At 33.9% G+C, this 19,947-nt stretch overlaps 1 protein-coding gene across 1 annotated transcript in view; it reads left to right on the top strand.

The window, feature by feature from the left end:
- LOC138301686 (putative uncharacterized protein DDB_G0277255) overlaps positions 1-19,947 on the top strand; it is a 163,546-nt gene extending 143,599 nt beyond the window's left edge. Inside the window, exons 30-36 of the mRNA XM_069242201.1 lie at positions 4,705-4,764; positions 7,741-7,800; positions 10,776-10,835; positions 13,811-13,870; positions 16,848-16,907; positions 18,804-18,866; positions 19,884-19,947. Coding sequence (XP_069098302.1) covers positions 4,705-4,764; positions 7,741-7,800; positions 10,776-10,835; positions 13,811-13,870; positions 16,848-16,907; positions 18,804-18,866; positions 19,884-19,947 — 427 coding nt within the window. The remainder of the gene's footprint in view (positions 1-4,704; positions 4,765-7,740; positions 7,801-10,775; positions 10,836-13,810; positions 13,871-16,847; positions 16,908-18,803; positions 18,867-19,883) is intronic.

The following is a 19,947-nucleotide window of genomic DNA, read 5'->3' as shown; positions in this document are numbered from 1 at the left end:
ATTGTGGGATGTCTTTTAGTACTACAAACCACACTACATGAGGTAATATAAAATGTAAGTTTTACCTAACATTTGGTGTGTAGTTTGCTCCCTGACTGTCTAGTCTTCTTCCAAGTAAGTATATGTTTTAGTAGTGAACGTGGGACGGACACGGGGATGAGTGGTAAAAGGAAAAGACTTACTACTAAAGCTGATGTGATTAAGGAAGAATAAGAGGGGTTTAAGGAGAGTCAGGGAAGGGTTTAGGGAGGTATGCCAACCACAAGCATAAGAGTGAGCCAAATGCATTAGTCACATGGTGGAGACAAGTTACTAACATTTCTGTACTAAGTTTCCAAGTTGAGTTTATCAATACCAAAAGTAGTAAACTTACAACAAAGAGTAAACATTCACAAAACTGTAACTTACATTTACAAATCAGGCCCATGGTTACTAGCAGCTGCGTTCCTATTCATGACAAAATCAGAGCTGCTGAAATATACATCAATTTAGGGTGAATTTACGTAAATATTCTTTCACAATTGCCTTTTTTTAATTCAACTGAAACATACATTTATAAGGTTAAATAAATCTTCTCTATCATTTTAGAGACAACAACCATAACTAAACCATCAACTCAAACACCAGAAATAACAGCAAAAACCAATCCAGGAAAACAGACAAAGACAATTGTAACTTTTCTACTTCTCTGACAAAAAGGTCATTGGAATGTGCTTACCTGGGTTACATAAAAGGTCTTACCTTGACATGCTTCACCACATATATTCTTATATCAAGTATGACAAACATGATTACTCACTTCATATGTTAAACAGATTGTGTAAATGGTCATTTGTGTCAGCCTTAGAAAAATTGAGTATAAAATAATTAGACCATTCGAAAATATCTTGCTATCGCTGAAAATCTCAGACAAATTGTTGATGTAGGCTTTATAGGTATTGCACATAATCTGATTGAGCTACAAGTGTCAAATTCCAAAAAAATATCCTTCCAGTGAAAAGGGTGGTTTAGTATCACATAACCCCAATTAGTATTGCAGAAGAATACATCTCTATATTGACTATATTTATTGGAGCCTTGCTTCTGACAAACTTCAAAATATTCAGTGGGAGTGATGGGAATATATGAGTAAGTTTTACTTTCATTTCAATGACTTGAATTTTCTATCATTTTATTGATAAGTACATATGTCTAGGTTATTAGCTAGCAAGTGTCCATGGAATGATCTATCCTTCCTTAGCGCATTCTTGAAAGAATAATGAATTTCATTGAGAAATTACCCTCTCTTCGTGTCATAGAAATTTTCCTTTTATTTAGCTCTTTATGACGCTCATGGCTACCATGAAAAGTTTTAGTGAAATTTGTCAACTGATCCAATCTTTCTGAGTGACCTAGAAATCGTTTTTAGTGACATGTTCTACCTTTGCAAATTGCAAGAAATGTATTAAGATAGTCATCTGTAATAATGTGTTTGCCTTCATCCATAGTCCATGGCATGGATTTAAAGAGTGAGGTTTGATCGTTTCAACTAGCATACCTGGATGACAGCTCACCAATGAGCATTATTAACTTTTATGAGACATATTCATGGTTTCCTTCCATTCCCACTTCAAGAAATACACCCATAGAAATAAAGCTTATATAAGTAACATTTTTCTTTTTCATTAGAAACAACTTCTTCAAAAACATCACAAGCGCCACATGCAACAACGGGAACATCTTCTCCAGATAAATGCAGCTTTACACACTTTATTTTTTATGCCTATCTGTGCAGCAAGAGTGGGTCCACATAATATATATATTTCTCTGGTAGCTGCCTGTTCAAATAAGCTCATTATTTTCTATTTCCAAAATCTATTCATGGTCTGTTTTTCTTCTAACATAAAGAGATGCACCTAAAGAACTAACCTTCACTTAAATAGCTTTTTTTTATTTTGATAGAGACAACAGCTTCAAAAACATCACAAACTCCACAAGCGACCACAGGAACATTCCCTCCAGGTAAATGTTGTTTGGTATACCTTTTTATTCCCATCTTTCTTTGCAACAAGAAGGGGGCTTAAGAAGGGCATGATACTATTACCATTATTAAGAGCAAGAAGAGAGAGTTGTTGTACACTTATGTTCTCTAAGTTTAGGAATATATTCTTCAATCTCTTACATTTCTTTTTTTCACTTCAATGCAGTATAAGGCACATTCATAAAGTTAAAAGCAATGTAGAGCGATATTAGCATGAGTAAAACTTTCCATTGTGAGACTTCTCTTTTTTTTCTTCTAAATACGAAGTAAATAACATTTCCCTCACAGCCATGACTAACAGGACTGTTCTGGAATTGGAATTTGTTATAGATGTCAATTCAATGAATATGTTTACCTTTGCCAGAAGTAGCAGTATCATTTGGCATGGGTGTATCAATTTACTTCTGAAACATAGTCTCCGAATTAATGGATTTTAATACTGTAAGTCTCCCATTTTCAACATAAACTTTCAACTATATCACCATCAAAAGCGCTGGAATACAAGAATAGCAATTATAGGTAAAAACTAATTGAATATAATATCTTTAAACTTGCCAAGGTTGATAGAAAATAAAGGAAAGCATTAAGAGCACACCAGGTCTTTGAAAATTAAGAATATATGCCTAATCCCGTCATTGGACCCAATGCAGTAATTCAACCCAATGCTGCAATTAACTCAAATTGTTTGACTTCATAAATACTACCTGGAAAAAAAAAATTATAAACACATATAAGAATTCAGAACACTTGCTAACTTTGAAAATCCCTACCAAAATTTCCAGTCACTATGGCAATATATCTTTCCTAAATAGTCCTAGCCCTAGATTGTGGCCTTCATATTCATTCTTTCCATTGTTTCACTGCTTATTTGAGCATGACCTTTGAAGGAAGTGAAATGGAGGACACACATCCTAAAGCAAATGTAATATTGGATATTTATAGAAAGGTGAAAGCTTTCCTTTGTAGAGTATTACATTTTTCTATAAAAAACGATGGATCTGACTCTCAAACTGCACATTGTGGGATGTCTTTTAGTACTACAAACCACAATACATGAGGTACTATAAAATGTAAGTTTTACCTAACATTTGGTGTGGAGTTTGTTCCCTGACTGTCTAGTCTTCTTCCAAGTAAGTATATGTTTTAGTAGTGAACGTGGGACGGACACGGGGATGAGTGGTAAAAGGAAAAGACTTACTACTAAAGTTGATGTGATTAAGGAAGAGTAAGAGGGGTTAAAGGAGAGTCAGGGAAGGGTTTAGGGAGGTATGCCAACCACCAGCATAAGAGTGAGCCAAATGCATTAGTCACATGGTGGAGACAAGTTACTAACATTTCTGTACTAAGTTTCCAAGTTGAGTTTATCAATACCAAAAGTAGTAAACTTACAACAAAGAGTAAACATTCACAAAACTGTAACTTACATTTACAAATCAGGCCCATGGTTACTAGCAGCTGCGTTCCTATTCATGACAAAATCAGAGCTGCTGAAATATACATCAATTTAGGGTGAATTTACGTAAATATTCTTTCACAATTGCCTTTTTTTAATTCAACTGAAACATACATTTATAAGGTTAAATAAATCTTCTCTATCATTTTAGAGACAACAACCATAACTAAACCATCAACTCAAACACCAGAAATAACAGCAAAAACCAATCCAGGAAAACAGACAAAGACAATTGTAACTTTTCTACTTCTCTGACAAAAAGGTCATTGGAATGTGCTTACCTGGGTTACATAAAAGGTCTTACCTTGACATGCTTCACCACATATATTCTTATATCAAGTATGACAAACATGATTACTCACTTCATATGTTAAACAGATTGTGTAAATGGTCATTTGTGTCAGCCTTAGAAAAATTGAGTATAAAATAATTAGACCATTCGAAAATATCTTGCTATCGCTGAAAATCTCAGACAAATTGTTGATGTAGGCTTTATAGGTATTGCACATAATCTGATTGAGCTACAAGTGTCAAATTCCAAAAAAATATCCTTCCAGTGAAAAGGGTGGTTTAGTATCACATAACCCCAATTAGTATTGCAGAAGAATACATCTCTATATTGACTATATTTATTGGAGCCTTGCTTCTGACAAACTTCAAAATATTCAGTGGGAGTGATGGGAATATTTGAGTAAGTTTTACTTTCATTTCAATGACTTGAATTTTCTATCATTTTATTGATAAGTACATATGTCTAGGTTATTAGGTAGCAAGTGTCCATGGAATGATCTATCCTTCCTTAGCGCATTCTTGAAAGAATAATGAATTTCATTGAGAAATTACCCTCTCTTCGTGTCATAGAAATTTTCCTTTTATTTAGCTCTTTATGACGCTCATGGCTACCATGAAAAGTTTTAGTGAAATTTGTCAACTGATCCAATCTTTCTGAGTGACCTAGAAATCGTTTTTAGTGACATGTTCTACCTTTGCAAATTGCAAGAAATGTATTAAGATAGTCATCTGTAATAATGTGTTTGCCTTCATCCATAGTCCATGGCATGGATTTAAAGAGTGAGGTTTGATCGTTTCAACTAGCATACCTGGATGACAGCTCACCAATGAGCATTATTAACTTTTATGAGACATATTCATGGTTTCCTTCCATTCCCACTTCAAGAAATACACCCATAGAAATAAAGCTTATATAAGTAACATTTTTCTTTTTCATTAGAAACAACTTCTTCAAAAACATCACAAGCGCCACATGCAACAACGGGAACATCTTCTCCAGGTAAATGCAGCTTTACACACTTTATTTTTTATGCCTATCTGTGCAGCAAGAGTGGGTCCACATAATATATATATTTCTCTGGTAGCTGCCTGTTCAAATAAGCTCATTATTTTCTATTTGCAAAATCTATTCATGGTCTGTTTTTCTTCTAACATAAAGAGATGCACCTAAAGAACTAACCTTCACTTAAATAGCTTTTTTTGATTTTGATAGAGACAACAGCTTCAAAAACATCACAAACTCCACAAGCGACCACAGGAACATTCCTTCCAGGTAAATGTTGTTTGGTATACCTTTTTATTCCCATCTTTCTTTGCAACAAGAAGGGGGCTTAAGAAGGGCATGATACTATTTCCATTATTAAGAGCAAGAAGAGAGAGTTGTTGTACACTTATGTTCTCTAAGTTTAGGAATATATTCTTCAATCTCTTATATTTCTTTTTTTCACTTCAATGCAGTATAAGGCACATTCATAAAGTTAAAAGCAATGTACAGCGATATTAGCATGAGTAAAACTTTCCATTGTGAGACTTCTCTTTTTTTTCTTCTAAATACGAAGTAAATAACATTTCCCTCACAGCCATGACTAACAGGACTGTTCTGGAATTGGAATTTGTTATAGATGTCAATTCAATGAATATGTTTACCTTTGCCAGAAGTAGCAGTATAATTTGGCATGGGTGTATCAATTTACTTCTGAAACATAGTCTCCGAATTAATGGATTTTAATACTGTAAGTCTCCCATTTTCAACATAAACTTTCAACTATATCACCATCAAAAGCGCTGGAATACAAGAATAGCAATTATAGGTAAAAACTAATTGAATATAATATCTTTAAACTTGCCAAGGTTGATAGAAAATAAAGGAAAGCATTAAGAGCACACCAGGTCTTTGAAAATTAAGAATATATGCCTAATCCCGTCATTGGACCCAATGCAGTAATTCAACCCAATGCTGCAATTAACTCAAATTGTTTGACTTCATAAATACTACCTGGAAAAAAAAAATTATAAACACATATAAGAATTCAGAACACTTGCTAACTTTGAAAATCCCTACCAAAATTTCCAGTCACTATGGCAATATATCTTTCCTAAATAGTCCTAGCCCTAGATTGTGGCCTTCATATTCATTCTTTCCATTGTTTCACTGCTTATTTGAGCATGACCTTTGAAGGAAGTGAAATGGAGGACACACATCCTAAAGCAAATGTAATATTGGATATTTATAGAAAGGTGAAAGCTTTCCTTTGTAGAGTATTACATTTTTCTATAAAAAACGATGGATCTGACTCTCAAACTGCACATTGTGGGATGTCTTTTAGTACTACAAACCACAATACATGAGGTACTATAAAATGTAAGTTTTACCTAACATTTGGTGTGGAGTTTGTTCCCTGACTGTCTAGTCTTCTTCCAAGTAAGTATATGTTTTAGTAGTGAACGTGGGACGGACACGGGGATGAGTGGTAAAAGGAAAAGACTTACTACTAAAGTTGATGTGATTAAGGAAGAGTAAGAGGGGTTAAAGGAGAGTCAGGGAAGGGTTTAGGGAGGTATGCCAACCACCAGCATAAGAGTGAGCCAAATGCATTAGTCACATGGTGGAGACAAGTTACTAACATTTCTGTACTAAGTTTCCAAGTTGAGTTTATCAATACCAAAAGTAGTAAACTTACAACAAAGAGTAAACATTCACAAAACTGTAACTTACATTTACAAATCAGGCCCATGGTTACTAGCAGCTGCGTTCCTATTCATGACAAAATCAGAGCTGCTGAAATATACATCAATTTAGGGTGAATTTACGTAAATATTCTTTCACAATTGCCTTTTTTTAATTCAACTGAAACATACATTTATAAGGTTAAATAAATCTTCTCTATCATTTTAGAGACAACAACCATAACTAAACCATCAACTCAAACACCAGAAATAACAGCAAAAACCAATCCAGGAAAACAGACAAAGACAATTGTAACTTTTCTACTTCTCTGACAAAAAGGTCATTGGAATGTGCTTACCTGGGTTACATAAAAGGTCTTACCTTGACATGCTTCACCACATATATTCTTATATCAAGTATGACAAACATGATTACTCACTTCATATGTTAAACAGATTGTGTAAATGGTCATTTGTGTCAGCCTTAGAAAAATTGAGTATAAAATAATTAGACCATTCGAAAATATCTTGCTATCGCTGAAAATCTCAGACAAATTGTTGATGTAGGCTTTATAGGTATTGCACATAATCTGATTGAGCTACAAGTGTCAAATTCCAAAAAAATATCCTTCCAGTGAAAAGGGTGGTTTAGTATCACATAACCCCAATTAGTATTGCAGAAGAATACATCTCTATATTGACTATATTTATTGGAGCCTTGCTTCTGACAAACTTCAAAATATTCAGTGGGAGTGATGGGAATATTTGAGTAAGTTTTACTTTCATTTCAATGACTTGAATTTTCTATCATTTTATTGATAAGTACATATGTCTAGGTTATTAGGTAGCAAGTGTCCATGGAATGATCTATCCTTCCTTAGCGCATTCTTGAAAGAATAATGAATTTCATTGAGAAATTACCCTCTCTTCGTGTCATAGAAATTTTCCTTTTATTTAGCTCTTTATGACGCTCATGGCTACCATGAAAAGTTTTAGTGAAATTTGTCAACTGATCCAATCTTTCTGAGTGACCTAGAAATCGTTTTTAGTGACATGTTCTACCTTTGCAAATTGCAAGAAATGTATTAAGATAGTCATCTGTAATAATGTGTTTGCCTTCATCCATAGTCCATGGCATGGATTTAAAGAGTGAGGTTTGATCGTTTCAACTAGCATACCTGGATGACAGCTCACCAATGAGCATTATTAACTTTTATGAGACATATTCATGGTTTCCTTCCATTCCCACTTCAAGAAATACACCCATAGAAATAAAGCTTATATAAGTAACATTTTTCTTTTTCATTAGAAACAACTTCTTCAAAAACATCACAAGCGCCACATGCAACAACGGGAACATCTTCTCCAGGTAAATGCAGCTTTACACACTTTATTTTTTATGCCTATCTGTGCAGCAAGAGTGGGTCCACATAATATATATATTTCTCTGGTAGCTGCCTGTTCAAATAAGCTCATTATTTTCTATTTGCAAAATCTATTCATGGTCTGTTTTTCTTCTAACATAAAGAGATGCACCTAAAGAACTAACATTCACTTAAATAGCTTTTTTTGATTTTGATAGAGACAACAGCTTCAAAAACATCACAAACTCCACAAGCGACCACAGGAACATTCCTTCCAGGTAAATGTTGTTTGGTATACCTTTTTATTCCCATCTTTCTTTGCAACAAGAAGGGGGCTTAAGAAGGGCATGATACTATTTCCATTATTAAGAGCAAGAAGAGAGAGTTGTTGTACACTTATGTTCTCTAAGTTTAGGAATATATTCTTCAATCTCTTATATTTCTTTTTTTCACTTCAATGCAGTATAAGGCACATTCATAAAGTTAAAAGCAATGTACAGCGATATTAGCATGAGTAAAACTTTCCATTGTGAGACTTCTCTTTTTTTTCTTCTAAATACGAAGTAAATAACATTTCCCTCACAGCCATGACTAACAGGACTGTTCTGGAATTGGAATTTGTTATAGATGTCAATTCAATGAATATGTTTACCTTTGCCAGAAGTAGCAGTATAATTTGGCATGGGTGTATCAATTTACTTCTGAAACATAGTCTCCGAATTAATGGATTTTAATACTGTAAGTCTCCCATTTTCAACATAAACTTTCAACTATATCACCATCAAAAGCGCTGGAATACAAGAATAGCAATTATAGGTAAAAACTAATTGAATATAATATCTTTAAACTTGCCAAGGTTGATAGAAAATAAAGGAAAGCATTAAGAGCACACCAGGTCTTTGAAAATTAAGAATATATGCCTAATCCCGTCATTGGACCCAATGCAGTAATTCAACCCAATGCTGCAATTAACTCAAATTGTTTGACTTCATAATACTACCTGGAAAAAAAAAATTATAAACACATATAAGAATTCAGAACACTTGCTAACTTTGAAAATCCCTACCAAAATTTCCAGTCACTATGGCAATATATCTTTCCTAAATAGTCCTAGCCCTAGATTGTGGCCTTCATATTCATTCGTTCCATTGTTTCACTGCTTATTTGAGCATGACCTTTGAAGGAAGTGAAATGGAGGACACACATCCTAAAGCAAATGTAATATTGGATATTTATAGAAAGGTGAAAGCTTTCCTTTGTAGAGTATTACATTTTTCTATAAAAAACGATGGATCTGACTCTCAAACTGCACATTGTGGGATGTCTTTTAGTACTACAAACCACAATACATGAGGTACTATAAAATGTAAGTTTTACCTAACATTTGGTGTGGAGTTTGTTCCCTGACTGTCTAGTCTTCTTCCAAGTAAGTATATGTTTTAGTAGTGAACGTGGGACGGACACGGGGATGAGTGGTAAAAGGAAAAGACTTACTACTAAAGTTGATGTGATTAAGGAAGAGTAAGAGGGGTTAAAGGAGAGTCAGGGAAGGGTTTAGGGAGGTATGCCAACCACCAGCATAAGAGTGAGCCAAATGCATTAGTCACATGGTGGAGACAAGTTACTAACATTTCTGTACTAAGTTTCCAAGTTGAGTTTATCAATACCAAAAGTAGTAAACTTACAACAAAGAGTAAACATTCACAAAACTGTAACTTACATTTACAAATCAGGCCCATGGTTACTAGCAGCTGCGTTCCTATTCATGACAAAATCAGAGCTGCTGAAATATACATCAATTTAGGGTGAATTTACGTAAATATTCTTTCACAATTGCCTTTTTTTAATTCAACTGAAACATACATTTATAAGGTTAAATAAATCTTCTCTATCATTTTAGAGACAACAACCATAACTAAACCATCAACTCAAACACCAGAAATAACAGCAAAAACCAATCCAGGAAAACAGACAAAGACAATTGTAACTTTTCTACTTCTCTGACAAAAAGGTCATTGGAATGTGCTTACCTGGGTTACATAAAAGGTCTTACCTTGACATGCTTCACCACATATATTCTTATATCAAGTATGACAAACATGATTACTCACTTCATATGTTAAACAGATTGTGTAAATGGTCATTTGTGTCAGCCTTAGAAAAATTGAGTATAAAATAATTAGACCATTCGAAAATATCTTGCTATCGCTGAAAATCTCAGACAAATTGTTGATGTAGGCTTTATAGGTATTGCACATAATCTGATTGAGCTACAAGTGTCAAATTCCAAAAAAATATCCTTCCAGTGAAAAGGGTGGTTTAGTATCACATAACCCCAATTAGTATTGCAGAAGAATACATCTCTATATTGACTATATTTATTGGAGCCTTGCTTCTGACAAACTTCAAAATATTCAGTGGGAGTGATGGGAATATTTGAGTAAGTTTTACTTTCATTTCAATGACTTGAATTTTCTATCATTTTATTGATAAGTACATATGTCTAGGTTATTAGGTAGCAAGTGTCCATGGAATGATCTATCCTTCCTTAGCGCATTCTTGAAAGAATAATGAATTTCATTGAGAAATTACCCTCTCTTCGTGTCATAGAAATTTTCCTTTTATTTAGCTCTTTATGACGCTCATGGCTACCATGAAAAGTTTTAGTGAAATTTGTCAACTGATCCAATCTTTCTGAGTGACCTAGAAATCGTTTTTAGTGACATGTTCTACCTTTGCAAATTGCAAGAAATGTATTAAGATAGTCATCTGTAATAATGTGTTTGCCTTCATCCATAGTCCATGGCATGGATTTAAAGAGTGAGGTTTGATCGTTTCAACTAGCATACCTGGATGACAGCTCACCAATGAGCATTATTAACTTTTATGAGACATATTCATGGTTTCCTTCCATTCCCACTTCAAGAAATACACCCATAGAAATAAAGCTTATATAAGTAACATTTTTCTTTTTCATTAGAAACAACTTCTTCAAAAACATCACAAGCGCCACATGCAACAACGGGAACATCTTCTCCAGGTAAATGCAGCTTTACACACTTTATTTTTTATGCCTATCTGTGCAGCAAGAGTGGGTCCACATAATATATATATTTCTCTGGTAGCTGCCTGTTCAAATAAGCTCATTATTTTCTATTTGCAAAATCTATTCATGGTCTGTTTTTCTTCTAACATAAAGAGATGCACCTAAAGAACTAACCTTCACTTAAATAGCTTTTTTTGATTTTGATAGAGACAACAGCTTCAAAAACATCACAAACTCCACAAGCGACCACAGGAACATTCCTTCCAGGTAAATGTTGTTTGGTATACCTTTTTATTCCCATCTTTCTTTGCAACAAGAAGGGGGCTTAAGAAGGGCATGATACTATTTCCATTATTAAGAGCAAGAAGAGAGAGTTGTTGTACACTTATGTTCTCTAAGTTTAGGAATATATTCTTCAATCTCTTATATTTCTTTTTTTCACTTCAATGCAGTATAAGGCACATTCATAAAGTTAAAAGCAATGTACAGCGATATTAGCATGAGTAAAACTTTCCATTGTGAGACTTCTCTTTTTTTTCTTCTAAATACGAAGTAAATAACATTTCCCTCACAGCCATGACTAACAGGACTGTTCTGGAATTGGAATTTGTTATAGATGTCAATTCAATGAATATGTTTACCTTTGCCAGAAGTAGCAGTATAATTTGGCATGGGTGTATCAATTTACTTCTGAAACATAGTCTCCGAATTAATGGATTTTAATACTGTAAGTCTCCCATTTTCAACATAAACTTTCAACTATATCACCATCAAAAGCGCTGGAATACAAGAATAGCAATTATAGGTAAAAACTAATTGAATATAATATCTTTAAACTTGCCAAGGTTGATAGAAAATAAAGGAAAGCATTAAGAGCACACCAGGTCTTTGAAAATTAAGAATATATGCCTAATCCCGTCATTGGACCCAATGCAGTAATTCAACCCAATGCTGCAATTAACTCAAATTGTTTGATTTCATAAATAGTACCTGGAAATTTTTTTTATAAACACATATAAGAATTCAGAACACTTGCTAACTTTGAAAATCCCTACCATAATTTCCAGTCACTATGGCAACATATCTTTCCTAAATAGTCCTAGCCCTAGATTGTGGCCTTCATATTCATTCTTTCCATTGTTTCACTGCTTATTTGAGCATGACCTTTGAAGGAAGTGAAATGCAGGACACACATCCTAAAGCAAATGTAATATTGGATATTTATAGAAAGGTGAAAGCTTTCCTTTGTAGAGTATTACATTTTTCTAGAAAACACGATGGATCTGACTCTCAAACTGCACATTGTGGGATGTCTTTTAGTACTACAAACCACACTACATGAGGTACTATAAAATGTAATTTTTACCTAACATTTGGTGTGGAGTTTGCTCCCTGACTGTCTAGTCTTCTTCCAAGTAAGTATATGTTTTAGTAGTGAACGTGGGACGGACACAGGGATGAGTGGTAAAAGGAAAAGACTTACTACTAAAGTTGATGTGATTAAGGAAGAGTAAGAGGGGTTTAAGGAGAGTCAGGGAAGGGTTTAGGGAGGTATGCCAACCACCAGCATAAGAGTGAGCCAAATGCATTAGTCACATGGTGGAGACAAGTTACTAACATTTCTGTACTAAGTTTCCAAGTTGAGTTTATCAATACCAAAAGTAGTAAACTTACAACAATGAGTAAACATTCACAAAACTGTAACTTACATTTACAAATCAGGCCCATGGTTACTAGCAGCTGCGTTGCTATTCATGACAAAATCGGAGCTGCTGAAATATACATCAATTTAGGGTGAATTTACGTAAATATTCTTTCACAATTGCCTTTTTTTAGTTCAACTGAAACATACATTTATAAGGTTAAATAAATCTTCTCTATCATTTTAGAGACAACAACCATAACTAAACCATCAACTCTAACACCAGAAATAACAGCAATAACCAATCCAGGTAAACAGACAAAGACAATTGTAACTTTTTTACTTCTCTGACAAAAAGGTCATTGGAATGTGCTTTGTTGGGTTACATAAAAGGTCTTACCTTGACATGCTTCACCACATATATTCTTATATCAAGTATAACAAACATGATTACTCACTTCATATGTTAAACAGATTGTGTAAATGGTCATTTGTGTCAGCCTTTGAAAAATCGATTATAAAATAATTAGGCCATTCGAAAATATCTAGCTATCGCTGAAAATCTCAGACAAATTGTTGATGTAGGCTTTATAGGTATTGCCCATAATCTGATTGAGTTACCGGTGTCAAATTCCAAAAAAATATCCTTACACTGAAAAGGGTGGTTTAGTATCACATAACCCCAATTAGTATTGCAGAAGAATACATCTCTATATTGACTATATTCATTGGAGCCTTGCTTCTGACAAACTTCAAAATATTCAGTGGGAGTGATGGGAATATATGAGTAAGTTTTACTTTCATTTCAATGACTTGAATTTTCTATCATTTTATTGATAAGTACATATGTCTAGGTTATTAGCTAGCAAGTGTCCATGGAATGATCTATCCTTCCTTAGCGCATTCTTGAAAGAAAAATGAATTTCATTGGGAAATTACCCTCTCTTCGTGTCAAAGAAATTTTCCTTTTATTTAGCTCTTTATGACGCTCATGGCTACCATGAAAAGTTTTAGTGAAATTTGTCAACTGATCCAATCTTTCTGAGTGACCTAGAAATCGTTTTTAGTGACATGTTCTACCTTTGCAAATTGCAAGAAATGTATTAAGCTAGTCATCTGTAATAATGTGTTTGCCTTCATCCATAGTCCATGGCATGGAGTTAAAGAGTGAGGTTTGATCGTTTCAACTAGCATACCTGGATGACAGCTCACCAATGAGCATTATTAACTTTTATGAGACATATTCATGGTTTCCTTCCATTCCCACTTCAAGAAATACACCCATAGAAATAAAGCATATATAAGTAAAATTTTTCTTTTTCATTAGAAACAACTTCTTCAAAAACATCACAAGCGCCACATGCAACAACGGGAACATCTTCTCCAGGTAAATGCAGCTTTACACACTTTATTTTTTATGCCTATCTGTGCAGCAAGAGTGGGTCCACTTAATATATCTATTTCTCTGGTAGCTGCCTGTTCAAATAAGCTCATTATTTTCTATTTGCAAAATCTATTCATGGTCTGTTTTTCTTCTAACATAAAGAGATGCACCTAAAGAACTAACCTTCACATAAGTAGCTTTTTTTGATTTTGATAGAGACAACAGCTTCAAAAACATCACAAACTCCACAAGCGACCACAGGAACATTCCCTCCAGGTAAATGTTGTTTGGTATACCTTTTTATTCCCATCTTTCTTTGCAACAAGAAGGGGGCTTAAGAAGGGCATGATACTATTTCCATTATTAAGAGCAAGAAGAGAGAGTTGTTGTACACTTATGTTCTCTAAGTTTAGGAATATATTCCTCAATCTCTTATATTTATTTTTTTCACTTCAATGCAGTATAAGGCACATTCATAAAGTTAAAAGCAATGTAGAGTGATATTAGCATGAGTAAAACTTTCCATTGTGAGACTTCTCGTTTTTTTACTTCTAAATACGAAGTAAATAACATTTCCCTCACAGCCATTACTAACAGGACTGTTCTGGAATTGGAATTTGTTATAGATGTCAATTCAATGAATATGTTTACCTTTGCCAGAAGTAGCAGTATAATTTGGCATGGGTGTATCAATTTACTTCTGAAACATAGTCTCCGAATTAATGGATTTTAATACTGTAAGTCTCCCATTTTAAACATAAACTTTCAACTATATCACCATCAAAAGCGCTGGAATACAAGAATAGCAATTATAGGTAAAAACTAATTGAATATAATATCTTTAAACTTGCCAAGGTTGATAGAAAATAAAGGAAAGCATTAAGAGCACACCAGGTCTTTGAAAATTAAGAATATATGCATAATCCCGTCATTGGACCCAATGCAGTAATTCAACCCAATGCTGCAATTAACTCAAATTGTTTGATTTCATAAATACTACCTGGAAAAAAAAAATTATAAACACATATAAGAATTCAGAACACTTGCTAACTTTGAAAATCCCTACCATAATTTCCAGTCACTATGGCAACATATCTTTCCTAAATAGTCCTAGCCCTAGATTGTGGCCTTCATATTCATTCTTTTCATTGTTTCACTGCTTATTTGAGCATGACCTTTGAAGGAAGTGAAATGCAGGACACACATCCTAAAGCAAATGTAATATTGGATATTTATAGAAAGGTGAAAGCTTTCCTTTGTAGAGTATTACATTTTTCTATAAAACACGATGGATCTGACTCTCAAACTGCACATTGTGGGATGTCTTTTAGTACTACAAACCACACTACATGAGGTACTATAAAATGTAATTTTTACCTAACATTTGGTGTGGAGTTTGCTCCCTGACTGTCTAGTCTTCTTCAAAGTAAGTATATGTTTTAGTAGTGAACGTGGGACAGACACGGGGATGAGTGGTAAAAGGAAAATACTTACTACTAAAGTTGATGTGATTAAGGAAGAGTAAGAGGGGTTTAAGGAGAGTCAGGGAAGGGTTTAGGGAGGTATGCCAACCACCAGCATAAGAGTGAGCCAAATGTATTAGTCACATGGTGGAGACAAGTTACTAACATTTCTGTATTAAGTTTCCAAGTTGAGTTTGTCAATACCAAAAGTAGTAAACTTACAACAAAGAGTAAAAATTAACAAAACTGTAACTTACCTTTACAAATCAGGCCCATGGTTACTAGCAGCTGCGTTCCTATTCATGACAAAATCAGAGCTGCTGAAATATACATCAATTTAGGGTGAATTTACGTAAATATTCTTTCACAATTGCCTTTTTTTAATTCAACTGAAACATACATTTATAAGGTTAAATAAATCTTCTCTATCATTTTAGAGACAACAACCATAACTAAACCATCAACTCAAACACCAGAAATAACCTCAAAAACCAATCCAGGTAAACATACAAAGACAATTGTAACTTTTCTACTTCTCTGACAAAATGGTCATTGGAATGTGCTTGCCTGGGTTACATAAAAGGTCTTACCTTGACATGCTTCACCACATATATTCCTATATCAAGTATGACAAACTTGATTACTCACTTCATATGTTAAACAGATTGTGTAAATGTTCATTTGTGTCAGCCTTTGAAAAATCGAGTATAAAATAATTAGGCCATTCGAAAATATCTTGCTATCGCTGAAAATCTCCGACAAATTGTTGATGTAGGCTTTATAGGTATTGCCCATAATCTGATTGAGTTACCGGTGTCAAATTCCAAAAAAATATCCTTCCAGTGAAAAGGGTGGTTTAGTATCACGTAACCCCAATTAGTATTGCAGAAGAATACATCTCTATATTGACTATATTTATTGGAGCCTTGCTTCTGACAAACTTCAAAATATTCAGTGGGAGTGATGGGAATATATGAGTAAGTTTTACTTTCATTTCAATGACTTGAATTTTCTATAATTTTATTAATAAGTACATATGTCTATTTTATTAGCTAGCAAGTGTCCATGGAATGATCTATCCTTCCTTAGCGCATTCTTGAAAGAATAATGAATTTCATTGGGAAATTACCCTCTCTTCGTGTCATAGAAATTTTCCTTTTATTTAGCTCTTTATGATGCTCATGGCTACCATGAAAAGTTTTAGTGAAATTTGTCAACTGATCCAATCTTTCTGAGTGACCTAGAAATCGTTTTTAGTGACATGTTCTACCTTTGCAAAATGCAAGAAATGTATTAAGCTAGTCATCTGTAATAATGTGTTTGCCTTCATCCATAGTCCATGGCATGGATTTAAAGAGTGAGGTTTGATCGTTTCAACTAGCATACCTGGATGACAGCACACCAATGAGCATTATTAACTTTTATGAGACATATTCATGGTTTCCTTCCATTCACACTTCAAGAAATACACCCATAGAAATAAAGCATATATAAGTAACATTTTGCTTTTTCATTAGAAACAACTTCTTCAAAAACGTCACAAGCGCCACATGCAACAACGGGAACATCTTCTCCAGGTAAATGCAGCTTTACACACTTTATTTTTTATGCCTATCTGTGCAGCAAGAGTGGGTCCACATAATATATCTATTTCTCTGGTAGCTGCCTGTTCAAATAAGCTCATTATTTTCTATTTGCAAAATCTATTCATGGTCTGTTTTTCTTCTAACATAAAGAGATGCACCTAAAGAACTAACCTTCACATAAGTAGCTTTTTTTTATTTTGATAGAGACAACAGCTTCAAAAACATCACAAACTCCACAAGCGACCACAGGAACATTCCCTCCAGGTAAATGTTGTTTGGTATACCTTTTTATTCCCATCTTTCTTTGCAACAAGAAGGGGGCTTAAGAAGGGCATGATAGTATTTCCATTATTAAGAGCAATAAGAGAGAGTTGTTGTACACTTATGTTCTCTAAGTTTAGGAATATATTCCTCAATCTCTTATATTTCTTTTTTTCACTTCAATGCAGTATAAGGCACATTCATAAAGTTAAAAGCAATGTAGAGCGATATTAGCATGAGTAAAACTTTCCATTGTGAGACTTCTCTTTTTTATCTTCTAAATACGAAGTAAATAACATTTCCCTCACAGCCATTACTAACAGGACTGTGCTGGAATTGGAATTTAATATAGATGTCAATTCAATGAATATGTTTACCTTTGCCAGAACTAGCAGTATAATTTAGCATGGGTGTATCAATTTATTTCAAAAACATAACCTCAGAATTATTGGATTTTAATACTGTAAGTCTCCCTTTTTCAACATAAACTTTCAACTATATCACCATCAAAAGCGCTGGAATACAAGAATAGCAATTATAGGTAAAAACTAATTGAATATAATATCTTTAAACTTGCCAAGGTTGATAGAAAATAAAGGAAAATATTAAGAGCACACCAGGTCTTTGAAAATTATGAATATATGCCTAATCCCGTCATTGGACCCAATGCAGTAATTCAACCCAATGCTGCAATTAACTCAAATTGTTTGATTTCATAAATACTACCTGGAAAAAAAAATTATAAACACATATAAGAATTCAGAACACTTGCTAACTTTGAAAATCCCTACCATAATTTCCAGTCACTATGGCAACATATTTTTCCTAAATAGTCCTAGCCCTAGATTGTGGCCTTCATATTCATTCTTTCCATTGTTTCACTGCTTATTTGAGCATGACCTTTGAAGGAAGTGAATTGCAGGGCACACATCCGAAAGGAATTGTAATATTGTATATTTATAGAAAGGTGAAAGCTTTACTTTGTAGAGTATTACATTTTTCTATAAAAAACGATGGATCTGACTCTCAAACTGCACATTGTGGGATGTCGTTTAGTACTACAAACCACACTACATGAGGTACTACAAAATTTAAGTTTTACCTAACGTTTGGTGTGGAGTTTGCTCCCTGACTGTCTAGTCTTCTTCCAAGTTAGTATATGTTTTAGTAGTGAACTTGGGACGGACACGGGGGATGAGTGGTAAAAGGAAAAGACTTACTACTAAAGTTAATGTGATTAAGGAAGAGTAAGAGGGGTTTAAGGAGAAACAGGGAAGGGTTTAGGGAGGTATGCCAACCACCAGCATAAGAGTAAGCCAAATGTATTAGTCACATGGTGGAGACAAGTTACTAACATTTCTGTACTAAGTTTCCAAGTTGAGTTTATCAATACCAAAAGTAGTAAACTTACAACAAAGAGTAAACATTCACAAAACTGTAACTTACATTTACAAATCAGGCCCATGGTTACTAGCAGCTGCGTTCCTATTCATGACAAAATCAGAGCTGCTGAAATATACATCAATTTAGGGTGAATTTACGTAAACATTCTTTCACAATTGCCTTTTTTTAATTCAACTGAAACATACATTTATAAGGTTAAATAAATCTTCTCTATCATTTTAGAGACAACAACCATAACGAAACCATCAACTCAAACAACAGAAATAACAGCAAAAACCAATCCAGGTAAACAGACAAAGACAATTGTAACTTTTATACTTCTCTGACAAAAAGGTCATTGGAATGTGCTTACCTGGGTTACATAAAAGGTCTTACCTTGATATGCTTCACCACATATATTCTTATATCAAGTATGACAAACATGATTACTCACTTCATATGTTAAACAGATTGTGTAAATGGTCATTTGTGTCAGCCTTTGAAAAATCGAGTATAAAATAATTAGGCCATTCGAAAATATCTTGCTATCGCTGAAAATCTCAGACAAATTGTTGATGTAGGCTTTATAGGTATTGCCCATAATCTGATTGAGCTACCGGTGTCAAATTCCCAAAAAATATCCTTCCAGTGAAAAGGGTGGTTTAGTATCACATAACCCCAATTAGTATTGCAGAAGAATACATCTCTATATTGACTATATTTATTGGAGCCTTGCTTCTGACAAACTTCAAAATATTCAGTGGGAGTGATGGGAATATATGAGTAAGTTTTACTTTCATTTCAATGACTTGAATTTTCTATCATTTTATTGATAAGTACATATGTCTAGGTTATTAGCTAGCAAGTGTCCATGGAATGATCTATCATTCCTTAGCGCATTCTTGAAAGAATAATGAATTTCATTGGGAAATTACCCTCTCTTCGTGTCATAGAAATTTTCCTTTTATTTAGCTCTTTATGACGCTCATGGCTACCATGAAAAGTTTTAGTGAAATTTGTCAACTGATCCAATCTTTCTGAGTGACCTAGAAATCGTTTTTAGTGACATGTTCTACCTTTGCAAATTGCAAGAAATGTATTAAGCTAGTCATCTGTAATAATGTGTTTGCCTTTATCCATAGTCCATGGCATGGAGTTAAAGAGTGAGGTTTGATCGTTTCAACTAGCATACCTGGATGACAGCTCACCAATGAGCATTATTAACTTTTATGAGACATATTCATGGTTTCCTTCCATTCCCACTTCAAGAAATACACCCATAGAAATAAAGCATATATAAGTAAAATTTTTCTTTTTCATTAGAAACAACTTCTTCAAAAACATCACAAGCGCCACATGCAACAACGGGAACATCTTCTCCAGGTAA

This window comes from Pleurodeles waltl, chromosome 6 (genome assembly GCF_031143425.1).
Source record: "Pleurodeles waltl isolate 20211129_DDA chromosome 6, aPleWal1.hap1.20221129, whole genome shotgun sequence".
Taxonomy (NCBI): domain Eukaryota; kingdom Metazoa; phylum Chordata; class Amphibia; order Caudata; family Salamandridae; genus Pleurodeles; species Pleurodeles waltl.
The sequence above is the reverse complement of the archived record's forward strand: the minus strand, read 5'-3'. Positions and strand labels throughout refer to the sequence as shown.